At 42.5% G+C, this 21,690-nt stretch overlaps 1 protein-coding gene across 1 annotated transcript in view; it reads left to right on the forward strand.

The window, feature by feature from the left end:
- The window catches only part of LCP1 (lymphocyte cytosolic protein 1), a 75,839-nt gene extending 55,979 nt beyond the window's left edge, over positions 1 to 19,860 (forward strand). The window contains exons 12-16 of the mRNA XM_073614146.1: positions 4,798 to 4,912; positions 5,860 to 5,993; positions 9,106 to 9,229; positions 15,977 to 16,101; positions 19,471 to 19,860. Of these exons, the coding sequence (XP_073470247.1) occupies positions 4,798 to 4,912; positions 5,860 to 5,993; positions 9,106 to 9,229; positions 15,977 to 16,101; positions 19,471 to 19,600 (628 nt within the window). The 3' untranslated portion in view covers positions 19,601 to 19,860. The remainder of the gene's footprint in view (positions 1 to 4,797; positions 4,913 to 5,859; positions 5,994 to 9,105; positions 9,230 to 15,976; positions 16,102 to 19,470) is intronic.
- Positions 19,861 to 21,690: the final 1,830 nt, after the last annotated feature.

Below are 21,690 nucleotides of genomic sequence, written 5' to 3' on the forward strand. Positions count from 1 at the left end.
TGGCTGGTCAGGGTGAGCCATCGGGGCCGTCAAATGTTGCAACTGTTTCCAACACTGCAGCCCCTGTCTATATTACTGAGGAGGTTTTTTCCTCAGCTTTGGTGGGATTGGAAGAAAGGTTAGCGGCTTTAATCGCATCTTCCCAGAGTGGGAGAAAACGCAACAGGTCCCCTTCTACTACCCAGGACCCTCAAACAGAGGAACTGGGGGCGGGAGAAGATGAATTCCCCTCAGGGGACCGTGAAGAGGCTGATGACTCCACTTCTGAGGGGTCAATTGCAGAAGGACCTCCTCCAGCTTCGCAATCTAATAGGTTGATGGTGCAATCTCTTACTGAAATGGTCCGCTCCACATTTATGCTACCCTTAACTGAGTCGGTTGGTAGGCCCACTTTTTGTTTAGGTTTGCTAAAGCCTCCTTAAGCTGTGCATGCCTTTCCTGTCCATTTATTGCTGGAACAGCTTATGTATTCTGAGTGGGATCACCCAGATAAGCATTTTTTTCCTCCTAAAAAAATTCTCAGTACTTTATCGTATGGAGGAAAAATTCACAAAGTGGGGGATACCAGCAATTGACGCTGCTATATCCTCTGTGAATAAAAGTTTGACTTGTCCGGTAGACAATGCTCAAATGCTTAGGAATCCAACTGATAAGAAATTGGAATTCCTGTTAAAAAATGCATTTTCTTTGGCAGGTTCAGTGACACAACCTGCATTGGCAGCAATTGGTGTATGTCAATCCTTGAAAGACCAGTAAACAGGTGCTCAAGGTTATCCCTGATCAGCAAGCCCAGGATTTAGCTGAGCTACCAGGGGCTTTATGTTTTGCAAAAGACGCTATGAGAGATTCTATTCTTCAGACCTTGCGCCTTACGCTTGGACTGGTGCATATGCGTAGAATACTATGGTTGAAAAATTGGTCAGCCGAAGCGCCATGCATAAAAAATCCTGGCTAGTTTTCCTTTCCGCGGTGAAAGGCTGTTTGGGGATGATTTGGATAAATACATCCAAAAAAATTCTAGTGGAAAAAGTACCCTTTTGCCAGTTAAGAAAAGGAGTAAACATATTTCATTTAAACAAGCTTCTTCTCCAGTGCCAGGTGCATCAGCCTCCAGGCAGTCACGACGGCCTCTGCCGTCAGGTTCAAGAGATAAAAACCTCAGGGTCAACCCCAGGGACAAAAGAAGTCCTGGGGGAGGAAACCTACAAAACAAAATACTAAAGCCTCCTTATGAAGGGGCGACCCCGCTTGCTTGAGTGGGGGAAAGACTTCTGCAGTTCTCAAGGGTTTGGCAGGAAGAGTGTCGAGACAGATGAGTGATTTCCTCAATAGCTCCAGGGTACAAACTAGAGTTCTGAGAGTTCCCGTCTCCTCGTTTTCTCAGATCAAACGTTCCCAAGGATCCAGAGAAAAAGAAGTCTCTCTTTCAAGCATTGGATCATCTTATGACTCAAAAAGTGATTATGGTGGTCCCCATGGAAGAGCAGGGATTGGGGTTTTATTCCAACCTTTTCACGGTGCCAAAACCAAATGCAGATGTCAGACCCATTCTAGATGTCAAGGATCTAAACCGGTTCCAGAATATCCGCTCTTTTCGCATGGAGTCAATCCGATCAGTTGTCTCCATCCTACAAGGAGCAGAACTTCTGGCGTTGATTGACATCAAGGATGCATACATCCATGTGCCTATTTTCCCCGCTCACCAGAAATATCTATGTTTCGAGGTAGAAAATCTTCATTTTCAGTTTGTAGCTCTACCATTTGGTCTAGCTACTTTACCTCAGGTGTTTACAAAGGTCCTGGCCCCTCCTCTGGCCAGTTTAAGGGCCCAAGGTATAACGATAGCTTACCTAGACGCTCTTGATAGACCAGTTGGTAGCCCGCTTAGACCAAAGTATGGTCACCACGGTCAACTACCTGGAATACCTAGGTTGGATTCTCAACCTAGAGAAATGTTCCTTAAAACCATCAAGGAGATTAGAATACTTGGGTCTGATCATAGATACAGCCCAGAAAAGGGTATTCTTGCCCCAGGCAAAGATCAGCGCCATAAAGGAATTGATTCAGGTGGTCAAAGCAAAGAAGAATCCTTCTATTCGGCTTTTCATGAGGTTGTTGGGAAAGATGGTGACTTAATTCGAGGCCGTTCCTTATGCTCAGTTTCATTCGAGACTGCTGCAAAACAGTATCCTATCGGCGTGGAACAAGAAGGTCCAAGCTCTAGATTTTCCATGCATCTGTCTCCAAAGGTGCGCCGGAGCCTCACTTGGTGGTTGATAACCAAAAATCTGCAGAAGGAAAAATCCTTCCTACCAGTTACCTGGAAGGTGATAACAACAGATGCCAGCCTTTCAGGTTTGGGAGCAGTTCTGGAAGAAGCGACTGTCCAAGGGAAATGGTCCAGATCAGAATTGACCTTGCCTATCAACATTCTAGAGATTCGGGCAGCGCACTTTGCCCTGAGGGCCTGGACATTCAGGTTGCGGAATTGCCCTGTCAGGATCCAATCCGACAATGCCACAGCAGTGGCCTATAGCAATCACAAAGGGGGCACAAGAAGTCGTGCGGTCCAGAGAGAGGTGAATCATATCCTTACTTGGGCAGAAAACAATGTACCTTGCCTATCTGCAGTCTTCTTTCCAGGAATAGAAAATTGGCAGGCAGATTACTTGAGTCGCCAGCAGTTGTTCTCGGGAGAATGGGCCCTTCACCCCAATATCTTCCTGGCAAGTTGCCAGAGATGGGAGATCCTGGATGTAGACCTGTTTGCGTCCAGGTTCAACAAGAATATCAACAACTTTGTGTCAATAACAAAGGATCCGCTAGCATGCAGAACGGATGCCTTGGTGGTCCCGTGGAATCAATTTTTACTGATTTATGCATTCCCTCCTATTCTGCTGCTGCCACGACTTCTTTGCAGGATCAGGTAGGAAGGAAAGTTGGTGATTCTTGTGGCCCCGGCATCGCCCAGAAGATCTTGGTAGCAGAGATCATAAAGATGGTGGTAGGGGACCCATGGACCCTACCACCACGTCCAGACCTACTCTCGCAAGGTCTGGTATTCCATCCTACCTTACAAACGCTAAATTTAACAGTTTGGCTATTGAGACCACATTCTGAAGAAGCATGGGCTGTCAGGTTCAGTGGTATCTACCTTGATTAATGCAAGGAAGCCGGCCTCTAGAATCATATATTATAGAGTCTGGAAGGCATATGTTTCCTGGTATGAATCCAGGGGTTGGCATCCCAGAAAGTATGTCATAGGCAGAATCCTTGACTTTCTGCAAATGGGGTTAGAGATGAAGCTGGCCTTGAGTACTATCAAAGGCCAGGTCTTGGCCTTATCCATATTATTTCAACGAACGCTTTCTTCGCATTCTTTGGTCCATAGCTTTATACAGGGGGTAACGCTGCTTAATCCACCGGTTAGGTCACCCCTGAACCCCTGGGACTTGAATTTAGTTCTGTCTGCATTACAGAAACAGCCTTTTGAGCCGATACAACATATTCCCTTGACCAGGAAACTAGTTTTTCTGGTAGCCATATCTTCTGCAAGAAGGGTATCAGAGTTGGCTGCTCTTTCTTGTAAAGAGCCATATTTAATTATTCACAAGGATAGAGTAGTATTGCGTCCTCATCCTAACTTTCTACTGAAGGTAGTGTCTGGTTTTCATCTAAACCAGGATATCGTTCTACCTTCGTTTTTTTCCAGATTCCTGTTCTACGGAAGAAAAGTCGCTACATTCTCTTGATGTGGTGAGAGCAGTCAAAGTCTACTTGAAGGCGACTGCTCAGATTCGAAAAACGGATTTTTGTTTGTGTTGCCTGAAGGTCCTAAAAGAGGACAGGCAGCATCGAAATCTACTATTTCTAAGTGGATTCGGCAAGTAATTGTTCAAGCTTATGGTTTGAAGAGGAAGATTCCACCTTTTCAAATCAAAGCGCACTCCACCAGTGCTGTTAGTGCTTCATGGGCAGTGCATCACCAAGCCTCCATGGCTCAAATCTGCAAGGCCGCAACTTGGTTTTCAATCCATACATTTACCAGATTCCAGCAGGTGGATGTAAAAAGGCATGAGGATATCGCCTATGGGTGCAGTGTGCTGCAGGCAGCAGTATAGGTCCTCTGGTCTCATGGTGCCCCACTTTTGTTGTCTCCCTCCCCTCAGTTAGTATTGCTCTGGGAAATCCCACATAGTAACTACTGTGTCCCGTAATGTACGATAAAGAAAATAGGATTTTTATAACAGCTTACCTGTAAAATCCTTTTCATGGAGTACATCACGGGACACAGAGGTCCCTCCCCTCTTTTGTTACACGTATATTGCTTTGCTACAAAAACTGAGGTACTCCCAGTAATGGGAGGGTTTATATAGGGAGTGAACTTCCTGTCTTAGGGTGTGCCAGTGTCCATCACCTAAAGGTGGCCTATATAACCCACATAGTAACTACTATGGCTGTGTCCCATGATGTACTCCAAGAAAAGGATTTTACAGGTAAGCTGTTACAAAAATCCTATTTTTTCTTCCCACCTATGCCACACCTACAAATGCATGCCCCACTCCTAATTAAAATGAGACCCCGCCCACAGACAAAAAAGTATCCCTATACATTTTTTTACAATGTTGGCAACTATGATACTGCAGAATGGGCTGGCAGATGCATGAGCTTGAGTGCAGATCTCACTGCTTTCTGTATATGCAGTCTCTCCTCCTGCATTTCACATACTGTGTGTAGGTGATATCTGGAAATATAAGTGCTATTCTAAGTACTCATCCAAAAATGTTTTCTTTGCAGTGATCTTGATGATGGATTGATTATATTTCAACTTTATGAGAAAATCAAAGTTCCTGTGGATTGGTCCAGGGTAAACAAGCCCCCATACCCTAAACTCGGAGAAAAAATGAAGAAGGTAATTTTCATATGATAGGCAATTTATGACATATGATAAAACAAGTGCCAAATTACCAAATAAGTAGAGTAGGCATCGGCCTATGGGCCCCATGTCATTTGAGGCCCCCACAACAACGGATCAAATTAATATCCATTTGATTGTAAAGGAAAAGAACAATGAAGCTTTCTTAAATTGTTTACAACAGATAGAAAAAAATGACTCAGCTCAAAGAATGAAAAAGTTTATACTGAAGACTATAGTGAAAATACTATATTAATATAATGTGCCTAATAACGACTTAAAGTGCATAAGCCTTAAACATGAGGTTCACATTACAGTTTGTCTCTTAAAAGCTCCTCTTCTTTCAGCTGTCCGTTTTCTAAAACAATTTGGTGTAACCAATGTACGTGTGATGTACAATAGTAATGGTCATCTCCATTTAGCAACCTATGTACACTCTACTTAGGCTTGGTTCACTGCCGCGACCTAAAAGTCACGCAACTTGCGGTGCGACTTTGCCAGGCGACTTCCTGGTGACTGGAGTATTAGTTTGATAAAAGTATAGCATAGAAGAGAAAAGAAGTCAGATAGAAGTTGCTTTGAAGTAGTACAGGAACCTTTTCTGAAGTCGGAGCAACTAACATGGGATTTCACATGTCACGCGACTTGGGAGTCTCACTTGGGATGACAGATTGAACTGAACCTTAGTTCAATGTTATCCCACTACAGCGTGTGCACAAGAAATCTCCACAAACCTGCAGGCGCCGATATTGCTTCACAGCCGGTTTCCTACTGTGCATGCGCGAGTCGCGCAGCACTTTCTGTTGTAGTATCTGCAGAATGAGAAAACAGTTTGCTATGTTGTTATTGTTAGTCTAAAGCCTTGCACTTTAATATATTTCTATTTAATTAATATATATAGTTTGGTATACTGCTAATTTTTCTACTGTTTTAAAAAATTCCAGCTTGAAAATTGTAACTATGCTGTGGAACTGGGAAAGAGCAAGGCAAAATTTTCTCTGGTTGGTATTGCTGGTCAGGACCTGCATGAAGGCAACAGGACACTCACACTTGCATTGCTGTGGCAGTTGATGAGAAGGTATAATTGTTGATTTTGTGATATTAAGGGCAGGGTTCTAAGGGAAAAAAACATTTAAAGAGACATTCATGCATAAAGCGGATGGTTAAACAGAGATCTGCTATACACCAGTGTTCATTATCCAGACCATCCAATGGTTCTATATTGAGAATGTCCTCCTCTAGGTCACGCAGTAGCATTTAATAGCTGATAGATTCAAAATTTCTTATAAACATCTCTTTACAACTGCTGCTATTTTCATAGCATGTGCAGCAATTGTAAAGAGATGGAAGAGCCTGGAAGAGTGAATTATTATTGCTGGACCCAAGGTACAGAAGTAATTCAGTGCCCTTCACATTGCTCTTCTTGGTGTTCCACTTTATAAAGATAGAAAGATGGTAGGAAATCACTATAACTAATGCCTCATACACACGGTCGGATTTTCCGACGGAAAATGTTCGATGGGAGCTTGTTGTCGGAAATTCCGACCGTGTATAGGCTCCATCGGACATTTTACATCGGAATTTCCATCACACAAAATTTGAGATCTGGATCTCAAATTTTCCAACAACAAAATCCGTTGTCGTAAATTCCTATCGTGTTTACACAACTCCGACACACAAAGTTCCACGCGTGCTCAGAATCAAGCAGAAGAGCCGCACTGGCTATTGAACTTAATTTTTCTTGGCTCCTCGTACGTGTTGTACGTCACCGCGTTCTTGACGTTCGGAATTTCCAACAAGATTTGTGTGTATGCAAGACAAGTTTGAGCCAACATCCATGGGAAAAACTCCATGGATTTTGTTGTCAGAATGTCCGACCGTGTGAACGGGGCATTAGACTGTTACAATGCTCAGCTTATGGGGCAAGAAGCTATTTTAGGAATATTAATACTTGCTCTTTGGCATGGCTGTTGTATCGTCCTATATAGTACAGTATACTGTAAATCAGGGTCTAATAAATCTAAAGCTACAAAGGCTAGATGTATTAAAGGATCAGAAGTTAAAGCTGGCAGCAAAAAAGATTATTGACGATACCTGTTATGTTGCAGCAGAGGTTGAGTGACTTTTACTTTACAAGCCACTGAAGACTGTGTACTTTTATATGCCTTAATTCGGGCTTTATATTATATTCTCCACAAGGGCAATGATCAAGGTGAAAGGGTTATAAAATACAATAGCAATTTTATTACATTCCCATCTATCTTGCATTCCCCCTTATTCCTATATACGGCCTCCCCTCATTTCTACTGAAAATGAAAACCCCCCTCTCCCCTTTTTGATAACCACCACCACCCCCTTTTTTCCCTTCCACTGTACTTATATACCCAAGTATAAGTTTGGCTATACTCTTCATACCTGCAAAGTCACAAAATGTTCTATCCTCACACCCTGAGATTCTTATATGGGGTATAGATGCAAATTTTCTGCTTTCTTTTTTGTTTTACACTCTTTACCTACAGTATCTCACAAAAGTACACCCCTCGCATTTTTGTAAATACTCAAATGTCAATATCTGTTACAATGCCAAAGGAGAGATGACAACAATATTGTGATATTTTGATAGATGTATAATTTAATAGTAACTATTGTGTATATTACAAAGATGGAACTTCAACCACGGATTCTATATGCATATAATACAATAGCCAAGTTTATATACCTTGTAGTGTTACCCCTGCAGGAGCTGCTGGTAATTTTGGTTCTCTGTTCTATGCCTCGACTCCAAGAACAACCTCAGCCCCTCTGACACACCTGGTTGAATGAAAGTTACTGCAAGCACTTATAAGAACAGGAGTATGGATACCTTTAACTTGCCTGTGATTTAGTACGAGGAAATAGATACAAGACTGTTTAGTGGTAAATTAAGTAAATGTGTTGGTATGGATTAGAGTAAATGAAGGCATAAATGAGCAAACAGTAGGTAGATACAGACACAGTCTGCTAGACAATGTAATCACTATGCCAATTTAACTTAGAATAGAGTTCTGTACCACTAGACTGGAATTAACTCATAACTTTGCAAAGTCAGCAAATAAACAGTTCATATAAGCATTAACTGCAATGTGAACAATAATACTATGCCTAGTCTAAAGTGCATTCAAAGAGAATGGCTAGGATATGGTGCAATGTCCCCTGAGAGGTACCCCTTAGCATAAGCAATAGGTAAAGGTCTTTGTGTAGCAGCTGTAAAGGGGAAGTCTTTATTCCTAACTCTTCAGCTGGCTAGGGTTTGGGCCCAGTTGTAATGTTGGTCCCAGTCAAACCTGCAGGCAGCAATATGGCTACAAGAACGCTGTATGGTCAGTTCACAAAGACCTCAGTCTCTCTCTCTTCAGCAGCAGATAGTAAATCCCCACAGCAGTAGATCACCAGTCCCATCGATATTGCAGCTCTCCATACAGTCACACACAGCAATTAGTCCACTTTGTGCTCTGCACCCAGGTGATTCTGTCAGCACCTCTGAGCTCAGCACTTTGTATCCTAATCAGGCCGCCCATATAAAGCAGTGATGGTGCACACTGGACAGCGATGGGCATTCTCCGGTCTCCCTCACAGCAAAAGTGTCCTTTACAGGCTGGGAAAATGCAGTTCTTTCCCCTACGTTTGGCATATTCTCTCAGGGGAACCCTCTGGATTACAGTTCCCACAGTGCATTGCTGCCCAATTTAGTCTATTAAACTCTTCATTCTCAATAGCTCCCTCCTTTTGCTGAAACAACTGTTAACTAGTTCAGCACCGCAGCTACAGAGAACAGCTGCAGCCAATGTTTCTCTCACTCTTATTCTTAGCCAAGCACCTGGCTACAACTGTTAACATATTGCTGATTTTTTTTTCTAAAAATAAAGACGGTGTTAAAACACAATAGCAATGTATACATCTACAATACAATAAATAACAATAGAAGCATCATGTAAACACGGTAATGTGCTGGGTAGTGTAAACTGTAAGTCGAAGAACAGGGATTTTTGATATTTAAAGTTATTAACTATCTTTCTGTCTTACCATTCTGCTTGAAGGAACAAAGGGATTGTTAGTTTACCCCCCTGTTTTAATAATCAAGTGGTTCAAGGCAGGAAATGTAATTCTGTCCTGTAAATACCTTAAATGTCATAACCATTTTTATATTCCAGGTATACATTAAATATCCTAGAAGATATAGGAGGTGGACAGAAGGTTAACGATGACACAATTATCAACTGGGTAAATGAAACTCTAAGAGAAGCTGGAAAGTCATCATCCATCTCTAGTTTCAAGGTAAAACTTGACAAACTGTTTACATGTGCCAAGGGGTAAATGTCAAATCTATCTTCCTCTGTCAGACCTTTGAACAATGGATCTTTACATGAGAGTGGGATATGGAAATGAGACATAGCGGCTTGTTTTTCCCCCAGTACTTTTAGACACTTATGCTGATCATACACCAGCCAATCTGCTACAATGAAAGTGTACAAATAAAAAATGGCATTTTTTGGGTTACCTGAATGTGGTTTTGCACCACAACCAATTAACAATTTACTTATCAACAGCAACATAATGAAAATACAAAAATGGGGAATTTATTATGGTTGCGTGATGCTTAAATGCAGCCTCTTGCTTTTTATAAGCAGACAGGCTGGTGGGCATCTTTTAAAATTCTCCTGAAATGACAAAAAAGATTTTAGCATGTTTTTTTGCTCAAAATATATAAGCCAAGAATGTAAAACAGAAACTGCATGCCTAAAGGCTGCCAATAATACAAATTATTCCCCACTTAAAGTGAAATAATTAATAACACTATTTTAAATTTCTGACATTCTGGACATTTTCTATATTCCATGATTTATTACTTTGCTGTATTTACTATTAAGCTAGTGTTGCCAACCTTTGGGACTTAGGTTGACTTATATTTTTTGATGTAAAACAAAGGGTGGGTCAGAAAACTCCTAACTAGTAAAAGTGTGAAATAGGCTAGTGATATGTAAGCAATCAGCGCTAATAAACCAGTAATAGTATGCCTATTGTAAGACACTGTACCTTATACCTGATTGCTAAATATATAATGTAACATATAGGTAGGTTCCTCTGAATCAAATGAATACATGTAGCAAAAGGACCAGAGGGTCTAGAAAAAAGGATTCTTCAGAGAGGAACACACATGTTTTGGAAAGATACAAAATGAAATATTTTATTTATAAATAGTCCACCCACAGTAACATTTAAAAACACTAATTACCTCCACCATTCAAGATGAAAGCATGAATATACCAATAACAGACACACCACATGTATCCTCCTCATACACTCCAGAACCTTTCAAGGTAGCCGGCTACCAATTGCTGACCCACTTAGTCTCGAGCAAGGATGAGGAAGTAATGAAAAAAACACAATAATGTGCCTTAAAAAATGGGATGAATCCTCAGCAGTCTCTGTAAAATATGAATAATATCAATCCTACCAGTATGCGGCGAATGGAAATGAGATACACTGTAGTGGAGAACAGCTGACAAGTGATTCCCAGTAGATCCGTGAAAGCTAAGTCAGATGTTCTCAAAGTTGCAGTACAGCCAGAGTTATAGAAAGTCTTTAGGTAGTATCATATGGATGACATCAAATAAATCAGGCTAGTGGAGACAGACACATACCTTCGCTCCGCTCCTGCAGAGGGCTGTCAGTGTATCTAGGAGATGAACTTGCCTCACCTATTGTTTGGAACTGCTGGTAAATTAGGTAGAAGTCATCTGTAGTAAAAGATCCCCAAGAAGTTCCAAGGAAAGGTATGATTATGTGCTAATTCTGGGCGGCACTGTGGCGTAGTGGATAGCACTTTCGCCTAGCAGCAAGAAGGGTCGCTGGTTCGGATCCCAACCATGACACTACCTGCCTGGAGTTTGACTGTTCTCCCTGTGCCTGCGTGGGTTTTGGTCGCTGGTTCGGATCCCAACCACGACACTACCTGCCTGGAGTTTGAATGTTCTCCCTGTGCCTGCGTGGGTTTCCTCCGGGTACTCCGGTTTCCTCCCACACTCCAAAGACATGCTGGTAGGTTAATTGGATCCTGTCTAAATTGTCCCTAGTATGTATGAATGTGAGTTAGGGACCTTAGATTGTAAGCTCCTTGGTGGTAGGGACTGATGTGAATGTACAATGTATATGTAAAGTGCTGTGTAAATTGACGGCGCTATATAAGTACCTGAAATAAATAAATAATAATAATTCTCAGGCAGTAGTGGATAACCAGGTCCAGAGAGAGCTAGCCAGAGCAGACAAAAGCACTTTGCTGGGCTCTGTACACGCTGCTCTGTTAACGCTTCCCACTGACACGCCAGGCACTTACCGTACGGCGATGGGAGCGGAGCCCGTTTGAAGACGCCCTAAGCGCAGGCTTGATACTTAACGCCCGAGCGCAGCTTTATTGATGAAAAGAAGGATATAACATTCACTGCCTATTTGCCAAGGTGATAAAGCAAGTTCAAAGTCCCAGAGATCCACACTGATCCAGTGAGATCATCCATTCGCCAGGCAGTAGTGGAAAAGGGGGAGGAGAAGTAGAGGGGTATTGGAAGTGGGTTCCAAGGTGGGTGCTGTGAATTTAGGGGTGTCTGGCTGACGCCTTTCAATCGGCAGGTGATTCTCCTCACGCTGACAGCGTGAGGAGAAAAAAAAGCAGATCACCGGCTCATCTGCAAGGGACATCGGTCCCGAAGAGAAAGAGGCAATTATGCCTCATCTGTGCCACCTGCCATTGCCACCTGACAATGCCCATGAGTGCCACCTATCAATGCCCACAAGTGCCACCTATCAATGCCCACCAGTGGTGCCTATCAGTGTAACCGATCAGTGCACCATTATTGCCACTCATCAGTGCCCATCACTGCCACTGGGCACTCATCAGTGCCCATCACTGCCACCTATCGGTGTCCATCAGTGCCGCCTCATCAGCGTACATCAATGAAGGAGAAAAATTACCTGTTTTAAAATTTTATAACAAAATGTATATAAAAAATACATTTACATTTTTTTAACGAATACTAAAAACCGCAGAGGTGATCAAATACCACCAAAAGAAAGCTCTATTTGTAGAAAAAAAATGATAAAAATTTCATTTGGGTACAGTGTTGTATGACCGTGCAATTGTCATTCAAAGTGCATCAGCGCTGAAAGCTGAAAATTGGTCTGGACAGGAGGGGGTTTTAAGTGCCCAGTAAGCAAGTGGTTAAAGGAATATTTCATTTTTATTGTTTTACTTTAAGCATTATTAAAACCATTGCTCCCGAAAAAACGGCCATTTTTAAAACAATACATTTGCATTGATTGCACTGATACATGTCCCCTGGGCAGGACCCAGGTCCCCAAACACTTTTTATCACAATAACTTTCATATAAGCCTTTAAAATGAGCACTTTAGACTTTTTCATGTTTGTGTCCCATAGACTTTGACGATGTTCGCATGTTTGTCTGACTTTTTTGCCTGTTCGCATGTCTGGTACGAACCGAACCGGGGGGGTGTGTTCGGCTCATCCTTATGCAAGAGTAAAATGGAGGGGAAGTGAGATGTTCCTGGTCACAATTTATAGGTTGTAGAAGAGGTTTCAAAGAGGATTGGAGTTGAGGGCTCTCACAGCCTGGGGGAAAAATTTGTTGAGCAGTCTGACAGTCTGGGCTTTGATACTCCGGTACCTTCTACATGGCAAGAGCTGGAAGAGACTGTGGGAGGGATGGGTAGGATCCTTCACGATACTAATAGCTTTGCTGGAGGATCGTGTATGGAAAATGTCCAGGATGGAGGGGAGAGAGACACCAATAATCTTCATAGCCGTCTTCACTAGCCACTGCAGGGTCTTGCGATCAGCAGAACTGCAGTTCCCATACCAGACAATAATACAGCTGGCCAGCACGCTCTCAATGGTTCCCCTATAGAATGTAGCAAGGGAGACTAGATGGGTGTAGGGAGACTAGCTTTTTTAAGGTGGCGGGAAAATATAGGTGCTGTTGTGCCTTCTTGGTTAGTGACATGATGTTGGTTGTCCAGGTAAGATGCTCGCAGATGTGCACTCCTAGAAATTTAGTACTGCTGACTTTCTCCACAGTCAAGCAGTCAATGGTCAGTGGAGGGTGATCAACAGAATTTTCTCCTGAAATCCATTTCAGCCTCCTTTGTTTTGCTTACATTAAGGGACAGGTTGTTTGTACTACACCATTTAACCTCTCTGTAGAGTTTGAATCAGAAAAGGGCTGGCGACTCGGATGCTTCTGAATAAAAGTCCTTTATTGGGTTACATGGGTACAAGGGTACAGGCTACGTTGAAGCGTTGTGGCTAAGAAGCCTTCATCAAAGTTTGCTTTGATGAAGGCTTCTTAGCTGAAATGCGTCAGCGTAGCCTGTACCTGTGTACCCATGTAACCCAATAAAGGACTTTTATTCAAGAGCATCCAAGTCGCCAGCCCTTTTCTGATTCAAGTACTGCATTTTGGGGCCTGAACGTATTGGCAGTGAAGCTGGGGTATCATTTTGCTTCTCCTCTCTGTAGAGTGTTTTGTCATTGTTGCTGATGAGACCTACCACAGTTGTGTCCAGGGCCATCTTTAGCGCAGGACAAATAGAGCAGCTGCCCAGGGCCCAATCATTTTTAGGGGGCTGCTAATTGAGCCTGCGCTGCTGCCCGCTGGAGTTCTGCCACTTGTTGGCTGCTCACTACTGTCAGTTGTAAATACAAGTAACAGCGCTTCTCTGTCAGCAGCCGTGCAGATCCCTCTGCTCTACACATCAATCTCTATATGGGAGCCGAGGAGTGAGAGCCGAGGAGGGAAGGGGAAAAAGGGGGGCAGGGAATGTACACAGGCAGGAGCTCCTCATGAAGCAAGCAGCCTGCATGGATGTTCTGTGAGTTTAGCTGCTCTTCTGTAGCTGCTCTCTGTGAGGTTTTCTAGATACTGGGAGAGGATTTGGGGAGGAAGAAAAGCTCTACACTGGAAGGGGGGATGGGGGTGGAGACAGGGGAGTGAGCTCTGAACTGGAATCTGGGGGGAGAGCTTTGTACTTAGGGGGATGGAGAACTTGGATGTACACAGCCTTCAACCCTGCACTCCATACAAAGTTTACCCCTCAACCCTGCACTTTGCACATAGCGCACCCCTCAACCCCGCATTCTATAGGTAGCGCACCCCTCAACCACACATTCCATAGGTAGTGCACCCCTCAACCCCGCATTCCATACGTAGCACGCCTCTCAACCCCGTATTCTATACGTAGTGCACCCCTCAACCCCCCATTCCATACGTAGCGCACCCTCAACCTCGCATTCCATACAAAGTTTACCCCTCAACCCTGCACTTTGCACACCCTTCATCCCAGCATTCCTTACATAATGCACCCCTCAACCCTGCATTCCATATGTAGGGCACCCTTCAACCCTGCATTCATTACATAACGCAACCCTCAAACCTGAATTCCATACATAGGGTACCCCTCAACCCTGCATTCCTTACATAACGCACCCCTCAGCCCTGCATTCCATACGTAGGGCACCCTTCAACCCTGCATTCATTAAATAATGCACCCCTCAACCCTGCACTTTGCATTTCACACTCCCTTGAACCCTGCATTCCTTATGTAGCACACCCCTCAACCCTGCATTCATTACTTAATGCACCCCTCAACCCTGCACTTTGCACATCACACACCCTTTAACCCTGCATTCCTTACATAGCACACCCCTCAACCCTGCATTCCATACATAACACACCTCTTAACCCTGCACTCTGCAGGTAGCGCACCCCTCAACCCTACACTCTGTAAATAACGCACCCCTCAACCCTACAATCTGTAAATAACGCACCCCTCAACCCTACACTCTGTAAATAGCACACCCCTCAACCATGCACTCTTTACGTAGCTCACTCCTTAATCCTGCACTCTGTACGTAGCTCGCCCCTCAACCACGCACTCTGTACGTAGTTCACCCCTCAACCGTGCACTCTGTATGTAGCTCAACCCGGCACCCTGTAGGAAACTCACTCCTTAACCATGCACTCTGTACATATCGCACTCTTCAACCCTGTACTCTATATAGTGCACTCCAGAACCCTGCAGTCTGTATATAGTGCACTCCTGAAATCCTGGTTTGTAACAATGCCTCACTGTTAGTACAATTTAGCCACACTCACAATTTGATGCAGAGGTAATGATGTGCAGTAACCTCTAGCAACCAATCAGTGAACAGTAATGATCTGCTGTAATCTCTAGCAACCAATCAGTGAGCAATTATGATGTGCAGTAACCTCTAGCAACCAATCAGTAAGCGGTAATGATGTGCAGTAACCTCTAGCAACCAATCAGTGAGCGGTAAGAATGTGCAGTAACCTCTAGAAACCAATCAGCAAGCAAAAATATTGTGCTTTAGCTTCTAGCAACCAGTCAGTAAACGGCAATGATATGCTGCAAGCTCTGGCAACCAATCGCAGTCGCTGCCTGATCTGCTGCAGTAAACTGATTTTGAGTCTAGTTGCTATTTAATATATATCTCAGAATGGGGGGGCCCAAGAAAATGTTTGCCCAGGGTCCAATCAATATTAAAGATGGCCCTGGTTGTGTCATCGGCAAACTTGATGATATGGTTGGAGCTGAACTTGGCAGTACAGTTGTTGGTCAGCAGTGTGAAGAGCAGCTGGCTGAGCACACATCCCTGTGGGGCACCCGTGCTCAGTGTGGTAGTGCTCAAGGTGCTGCAGCCAACACGGACTGACTGAGGTCTTCCGGTTAAAAAGTCCAGGATCCAATTACAGAGGGGCAGGTTGAGGCCCAGCGAGTTCAATTTAGTGATAAGTTGCTGAGGAATTATTGTATTAAACACTAAGATAAAGAACTGGGGGAGGAGCACAAAGTACAAAGCACAATAGCCCATAGCAACCAAACACAGGCTGATGATTTAAATAGTGATTGAGCAGGGCACTGTGTTTTCTACAGTGTATTTAAAAAAATTACAATATGTATTTTCACTAATACCTAATTTTTCTTTATACAAGGACCCCAAGATCAGCACAAGTTTGCCTGTACTGGACTTAATTGATGCAATTCAACCTGGCTCAATTAACTATGACATTCTGAAGACAACAGACCTAAATGACGATGAGAAATTGAATAATGCCAAGTATGTATGCCGATAAAGTATATTTTGATCCATACAGTATGTCTCAGTGAATAGCTAAATGATTTGCTTTATCGTAAAGTGGTTGTAAATGTACTGTATATGTTTTTATCAAATAATAAACATGTTATACTTACCTGCTCTGTACAATGGTATTGCACAAGCAGCCTCGAACCTCCTCTTCTGGGGTCACCAATAGGAGCTGTCCACTCCTCCACTTTCTATTGGGGCACTCAAGAAGGCTCATTCCCTGGGCTGTGTGTGTCTATAGAAACACCCAGCACAATTTGGCCCCACCTCCCTGCTCCCTCCTCACTGGATTTGATTGACAGCAGCAGGAGGCAAAGGCTCCCTCTACTGTCTCTGTGCCTGTGAGAGAGAGGGACAGAAGTCAAGCACTGCTGCAGAAGACACATCCCCGGATTGAAAGAGGAGGCAGGGAAGTATTTAAGGGGGCACCTGGGGAGCTGATCATGGTAGGTTTTTTACCATTATGCAAAGAATGCATTAGGGTAAAAACCCCATACCTTTAGAACCACTTTAAAGAAGAGGGAAATCTTCTATAATTACATCTAATGTCGCGTACACATGAGCGAAATATCCAACTGAAAAAGTCAGACAGAAGCTTTTCATCGTCTATTCCAATCGTGTGTATGCCTCATCAGACTTTTTTTCGAAAATTCTGACGGACCTAGAAATAGAACATGTTCTAAATATTTCCGATGGAACCAATTCCATCGGGAAAACTGCTCATCTGTATGCTGTTCCGATGGACCAAAAACGACGCATGCTCTGAAGCAAGTACGAGACGGAAGCTATTGGCTACTGGCTATTTAGCTACCTTTTTCTAGTCCCGTCATACGTGTTCCGTCGGAGAAACCTTCGGAGTTTATTCCGACAGCAAAACCAGTCGTGTGTACGAGGCATAAGACACACTCCCTGGAATTCATAAAGACTGACGCAGACAGCAAAAGTGTTTTGGATGAAGCTTATTGAATTCCCCCACTGTCACCCTGCCCATTCAGGGAAAAGTGATAGTGCCTTTGTAAACAATCCCCTCCTCCTGCTAAGCCATGATACTTATCGTACCAGCACTACCACTTCCCCACTGCATCCAGCAATAAAATTCCTGACATCTGAAGCTGGATGGTAAGGGAAATGGTAACATCACCCTGAGCGATTTGCTGTTAGACTGTCACATGGGAGAAGATAACCCTGTGTATTGGTTGCTGCTGCAATGGAGTCAGGAATGGTGAGGGACCTCTGGCAAGGTGAGTATCATAGGTTCAGGGGGAGAAGCCATACAAAAGCACTGTCGCTTTGCCCTAAATGATGTCTTTTTAATTTTTGTTCAAACGTGGAATGCATTGAAAATAAATAAGATACAGATACATTAACGTTCAGCATTGGAAGATCGGTGCTGATAGTTTTCATTGCAGATCCCTACCATAAGGCCCCTCACTCTAACTCCTATCTGCAATCTTAACCCTTACATCAGCGTTTCTCAACCAGAGTTCCTCCAAGAGGGGCTCCTTGGGCAATAAGCAATTTTTGCCTCTCAGATAAATTCCCACTGACACCACTAATCTTTTTTAGCTACCTGTAAAGGGGTAGTTGTTCCCAGGTACCACAAGTGTAAGGAGCATTCTTCCAACTGACCATCTCACTAATGCATCATGTGTTGTATATATAGTAATTTTTAGCAGGGATTTCCTGAGACTGGAAAGTAATTTTAAGGGTTCCTTGAAAAGGTTGAGAAAGGCTGACTTTCACTAATCCTTCCTGTAACCATAAACCTAACCCATCTTTTAAACATACCCCTAACACTAACCCTCCCTGTAACCCTAACACTATCCTTCCCTTATATAATCTTAACCCTTTGATTGCATACATATTCTGCACCAAGGACCAGACCTTCCTGAACTGAAGAGCCAGCAGTAGACATTACAGCTAATCATAGATCCTTGTAAAAATGGATATAATCTCTTTTTTATGACTGAAGCCATTAGTGCTAATTGATTCAGGATGGGTAGTGGAGGTTCAACTTAGATAAGAAAAGTTTACAGCCATAAAAATGTTCTGGAGACCATATGCTGCAGATTTCCATTCAGAGCTTAATTATATAAGGTTAATAGAGGCTAATATAGTAAAAATGTGTGCTTAGTAAACTACAGCGGGCGAAGCACCTGATCTAGTCTAAATACCTGATCTAAATATTAACTTACACAAAAACAGATGTGCACCTGTTTTTGTGTAGGATAGTGGGGGCACCTATTTAGACAAGGAGAGGAAGTCAGGATCACAGAAGAACAATAGAAAATACAATTAAAATTGACCTGTGAGCACTACCCATGTGGGCTACTGGATCATGCGCACTGGACATTTTGCTAACTTTCCTAGACTCTTTTATGTAAACGTGTGTAACGCTTTTAGGCGTGTTTAGATGCGTCGACCGCTTGGGTTTTATATATTGACACAGTGCATCAAGCGTTTTTTCTGCTAAAATGCCACTGCTCCTGGATACACTGGCTGTGGGTTTTTTTTTACTGCCTCTTAATACCCCTGCCTCTAAACTTCTCTAAATGCCTATGTGTGCATGGACACCTAAGCTAACACGCAGGGGCCCTGAGCAGCAGCAGAAAAAACATCCAGTGTGCATGAGGCCTTAAAGTGGTAGTAAAGCGTCTCTTCTGTATAAAAAAACGCTGACAGGCAGGGTTTTTATAACAGAAGAGACTCTAGAGGTCTCTTCTGTCATAAATGACCCCCTCCGCCTGTCAGCAGGTAATGCGATCTGAGCCGGGCGTGCGCAGCTCAGACTGCATTTACGGGCCCGCTCTGTGCGTTGTGGCGAAGTGACTCCCATGCGCTTGTGCGTAAGTGACATCACCTCAGCTCGGTCATTTAGGCGGCTGAAGATTTGGGAACCCTGAAAGAAAACCATAAAGAGCCATAAAAGCCCAGCACTGGACAGCACCGTCTGTAGTTAAGTCTCTCATAATGTATGATTGTGCGGTGCATACTCATAAATTATTAATTAAACCAGCGAGGAGCACATTTTTTAATCTCTTAATGAGACTTTACTACCAATTTAATATTAACATATTTTTATCAGCGTTGCCCTCTACAGAAGGAGAGGTCAGCAATGGTAGCCTATATATTTATCTTAGGCTTTCTTTAAGATGAAGCTTGTAGAGTCAGGGAATCTTATACTGATTCTGCTATGGAGTTCTATCATAAAAACCTTTCTCTATGAATTATGAAAAATAAATTTCAACTAGGCTAAAATTAAGCTATGACCTGAAATACTTTTAAGAAGAAACACAAATCCTTATTTATACCTCATGTGCATTATTTTTCTCTTTTGTGTAGATACACTGTTTCAATGGCAAGAAAGATTGGTGCAAGGCTGTACGCTTTGCCAGAAGACCTAGTGGAGGTGAAACCAAAGATGGTCATGACAGTCTTTGCCTGCTTGATGGGAAGAGGACTGAGAGTTTAGAAAGCCAGTAACATCTTTTCTGATAAAGTCTTTCTTCTCTACTGCAGATTATGCCAGCCATTTCTTTGATTAGATGAAATGATACAATACCAACATAGCCAAAACTATGAGAAATGTATCCTAGTGCTTCCTTCTTGTTTAGAAAAGCAAGAACGCATTCATTTCTGTTTGTAATAAAAATTTGGACATGTACAGTAGGAGCATGCTCTGTTTTTCCAAAACTTTATTCAAATGACATAATAAACAAGATCTGATTTGTATTATGCTGTGTTTTGTTTGCTGTGTCTCATAGATACACTTATTATATTGATAATTTATGTAAAGCCAAGCTGTATTGCTAGCATCGCAACCATAGCTCAGCTTGCAATCATTAGAAAGCCAATGATGGTGTATAGCTCTCCCTATAATGTAGCATAAACAACTGGATGGTATCCAAAAGAGAATGACATTTTTTTGACCTTTTGGAAGAGGACATAGACTAGTGCAGGGAAATCTTATATTTGGACCCTTAAAACAGTACATTATTAATATTACCATTGTCATCACAAAAGTGATATTTAACTATTTGTGAAGTTGTATTTTAATCCTGGGGTGGCAGTAGAAGATCAAATATTTCATTAGGAATAGTGGATTGTTGGAAAATGTGTTCACTACTGCTTGCTCTGCATATTTTCTGAACCCTGGACTTGGAAACACATGGAAGATGTACATACTGTATATTGTGACTGGATTGTGCCCTTTACTATGGAGGAAAGAGAAAGACAATTCATCTGTCACTAAGGGGGAGATTTATTAAAACTGGTGCACTCAGAATCTGGAGCAGCTGTTCATGGTAGCCAATCAGCTTCTAACTTGTTCAATTAAGCTTTGGCAAGAAAACCTAGAAGCTGATTGGTTTATATGGAGAGTTCAGATTTAGCTCAATGCAGTTTTAGTGAATAACCCTCAAAAAGTTTACTGTATTTGATAAAACTGTGCTAAAAAAAAAGCACATTCCTTGTTTGAAGATTTTCTCTAGTGCTGAAATATTAACCCTACATGACCTGATTAAAACAAGAATATAAGAAATCTATAACCTCTATTAATCTGAACCGCACTTGTACAGGGTTCCAGGTAATGACACCCAACCATTGGGTCACAATTAGTTAATAATTAGAGGGTTGCAGGAGGGGGAAGACCCATATTATAAGTGGTTTTGGACAGAGGTTATATTGAAATATAATCTGGAAAAACCTTTATCAGCCATGTCAACTGTGACTATGGCCTCATGTTAAACCTTCAAATCTAATACAACATCCATGGTATTGATCAGATCCATTTTGGTCACAATGGTAAATGACAGGATTAAAAAAATAGATACAGTATGTAAAAATATGTAAGAAAGAAGACGATATGTGGATTCCTAGTAGAAGGTATCTGCCTAACAAGTGTCCTAATGTAGATCAAAATGGTAATCCCAGTGTATGTTGGGACATGTGTTTTTATGCCTTAAATGTGTTTTTATGTCTTTGACATCTACTGTACAGCCACTAGCCAGATAAATACATATCTAATCCTACTAATCTCAATCTGTGAGACATAACTAGGACCTCTGGGCCAGTTGTATAGCCTTTACATGTATTCAATCTCTGAAGTGAATGTTTCTGGACGTTACGTTTTATTCCAAGCAAAGGATTTTCATTTGCCTCAGTTTCTTCCCTTCAAATTCAATTGACCAAGCCCAAGTGTAGTCAAAAACAGAAATAGAAAATCAGTTAAGGGACATAACTTACTTACTTAGTACAGTGTGTCCCTTGTGTGGATTCCTCTACTTTTAATAGTATTCCAATCAGTCTTGCACTCCACCTCTGCCACCGTAATCTTCCGAGGCGGCAGGGGTTAATACAATTCAGGCTGTCAGGAGTTTTCATGAGAGCTCAAGTATGTATGTTCTTTCCTGCACAATTCATCATTCATACTACAGCTTCTATGATTGACACAGGATCTAAAATGGAGGATGGAGTGGATGATTGATAGTTCCGCTATCTCCATTCAGAGAGCTTGTGTAATTCATATAAATTTTAGCAAGGCTTCTATGACTGGCAGATCTG

The sequence above is a fragment of the Aquarana catesbeiana genome, linkage group LG02 (genome assembly GCF_042186555.1).
Source record: "Aquarana catesbeiana isolate 2022-GZ linkage group LG02, ASM4218655v1, whole genome shotgun sequence".
Lineage (NCBI taxonomy): Eukaryota > Metazoa > Chordata > Amphibia > Anura > Ranidae > Aquarana > Aquarana catesbeiana.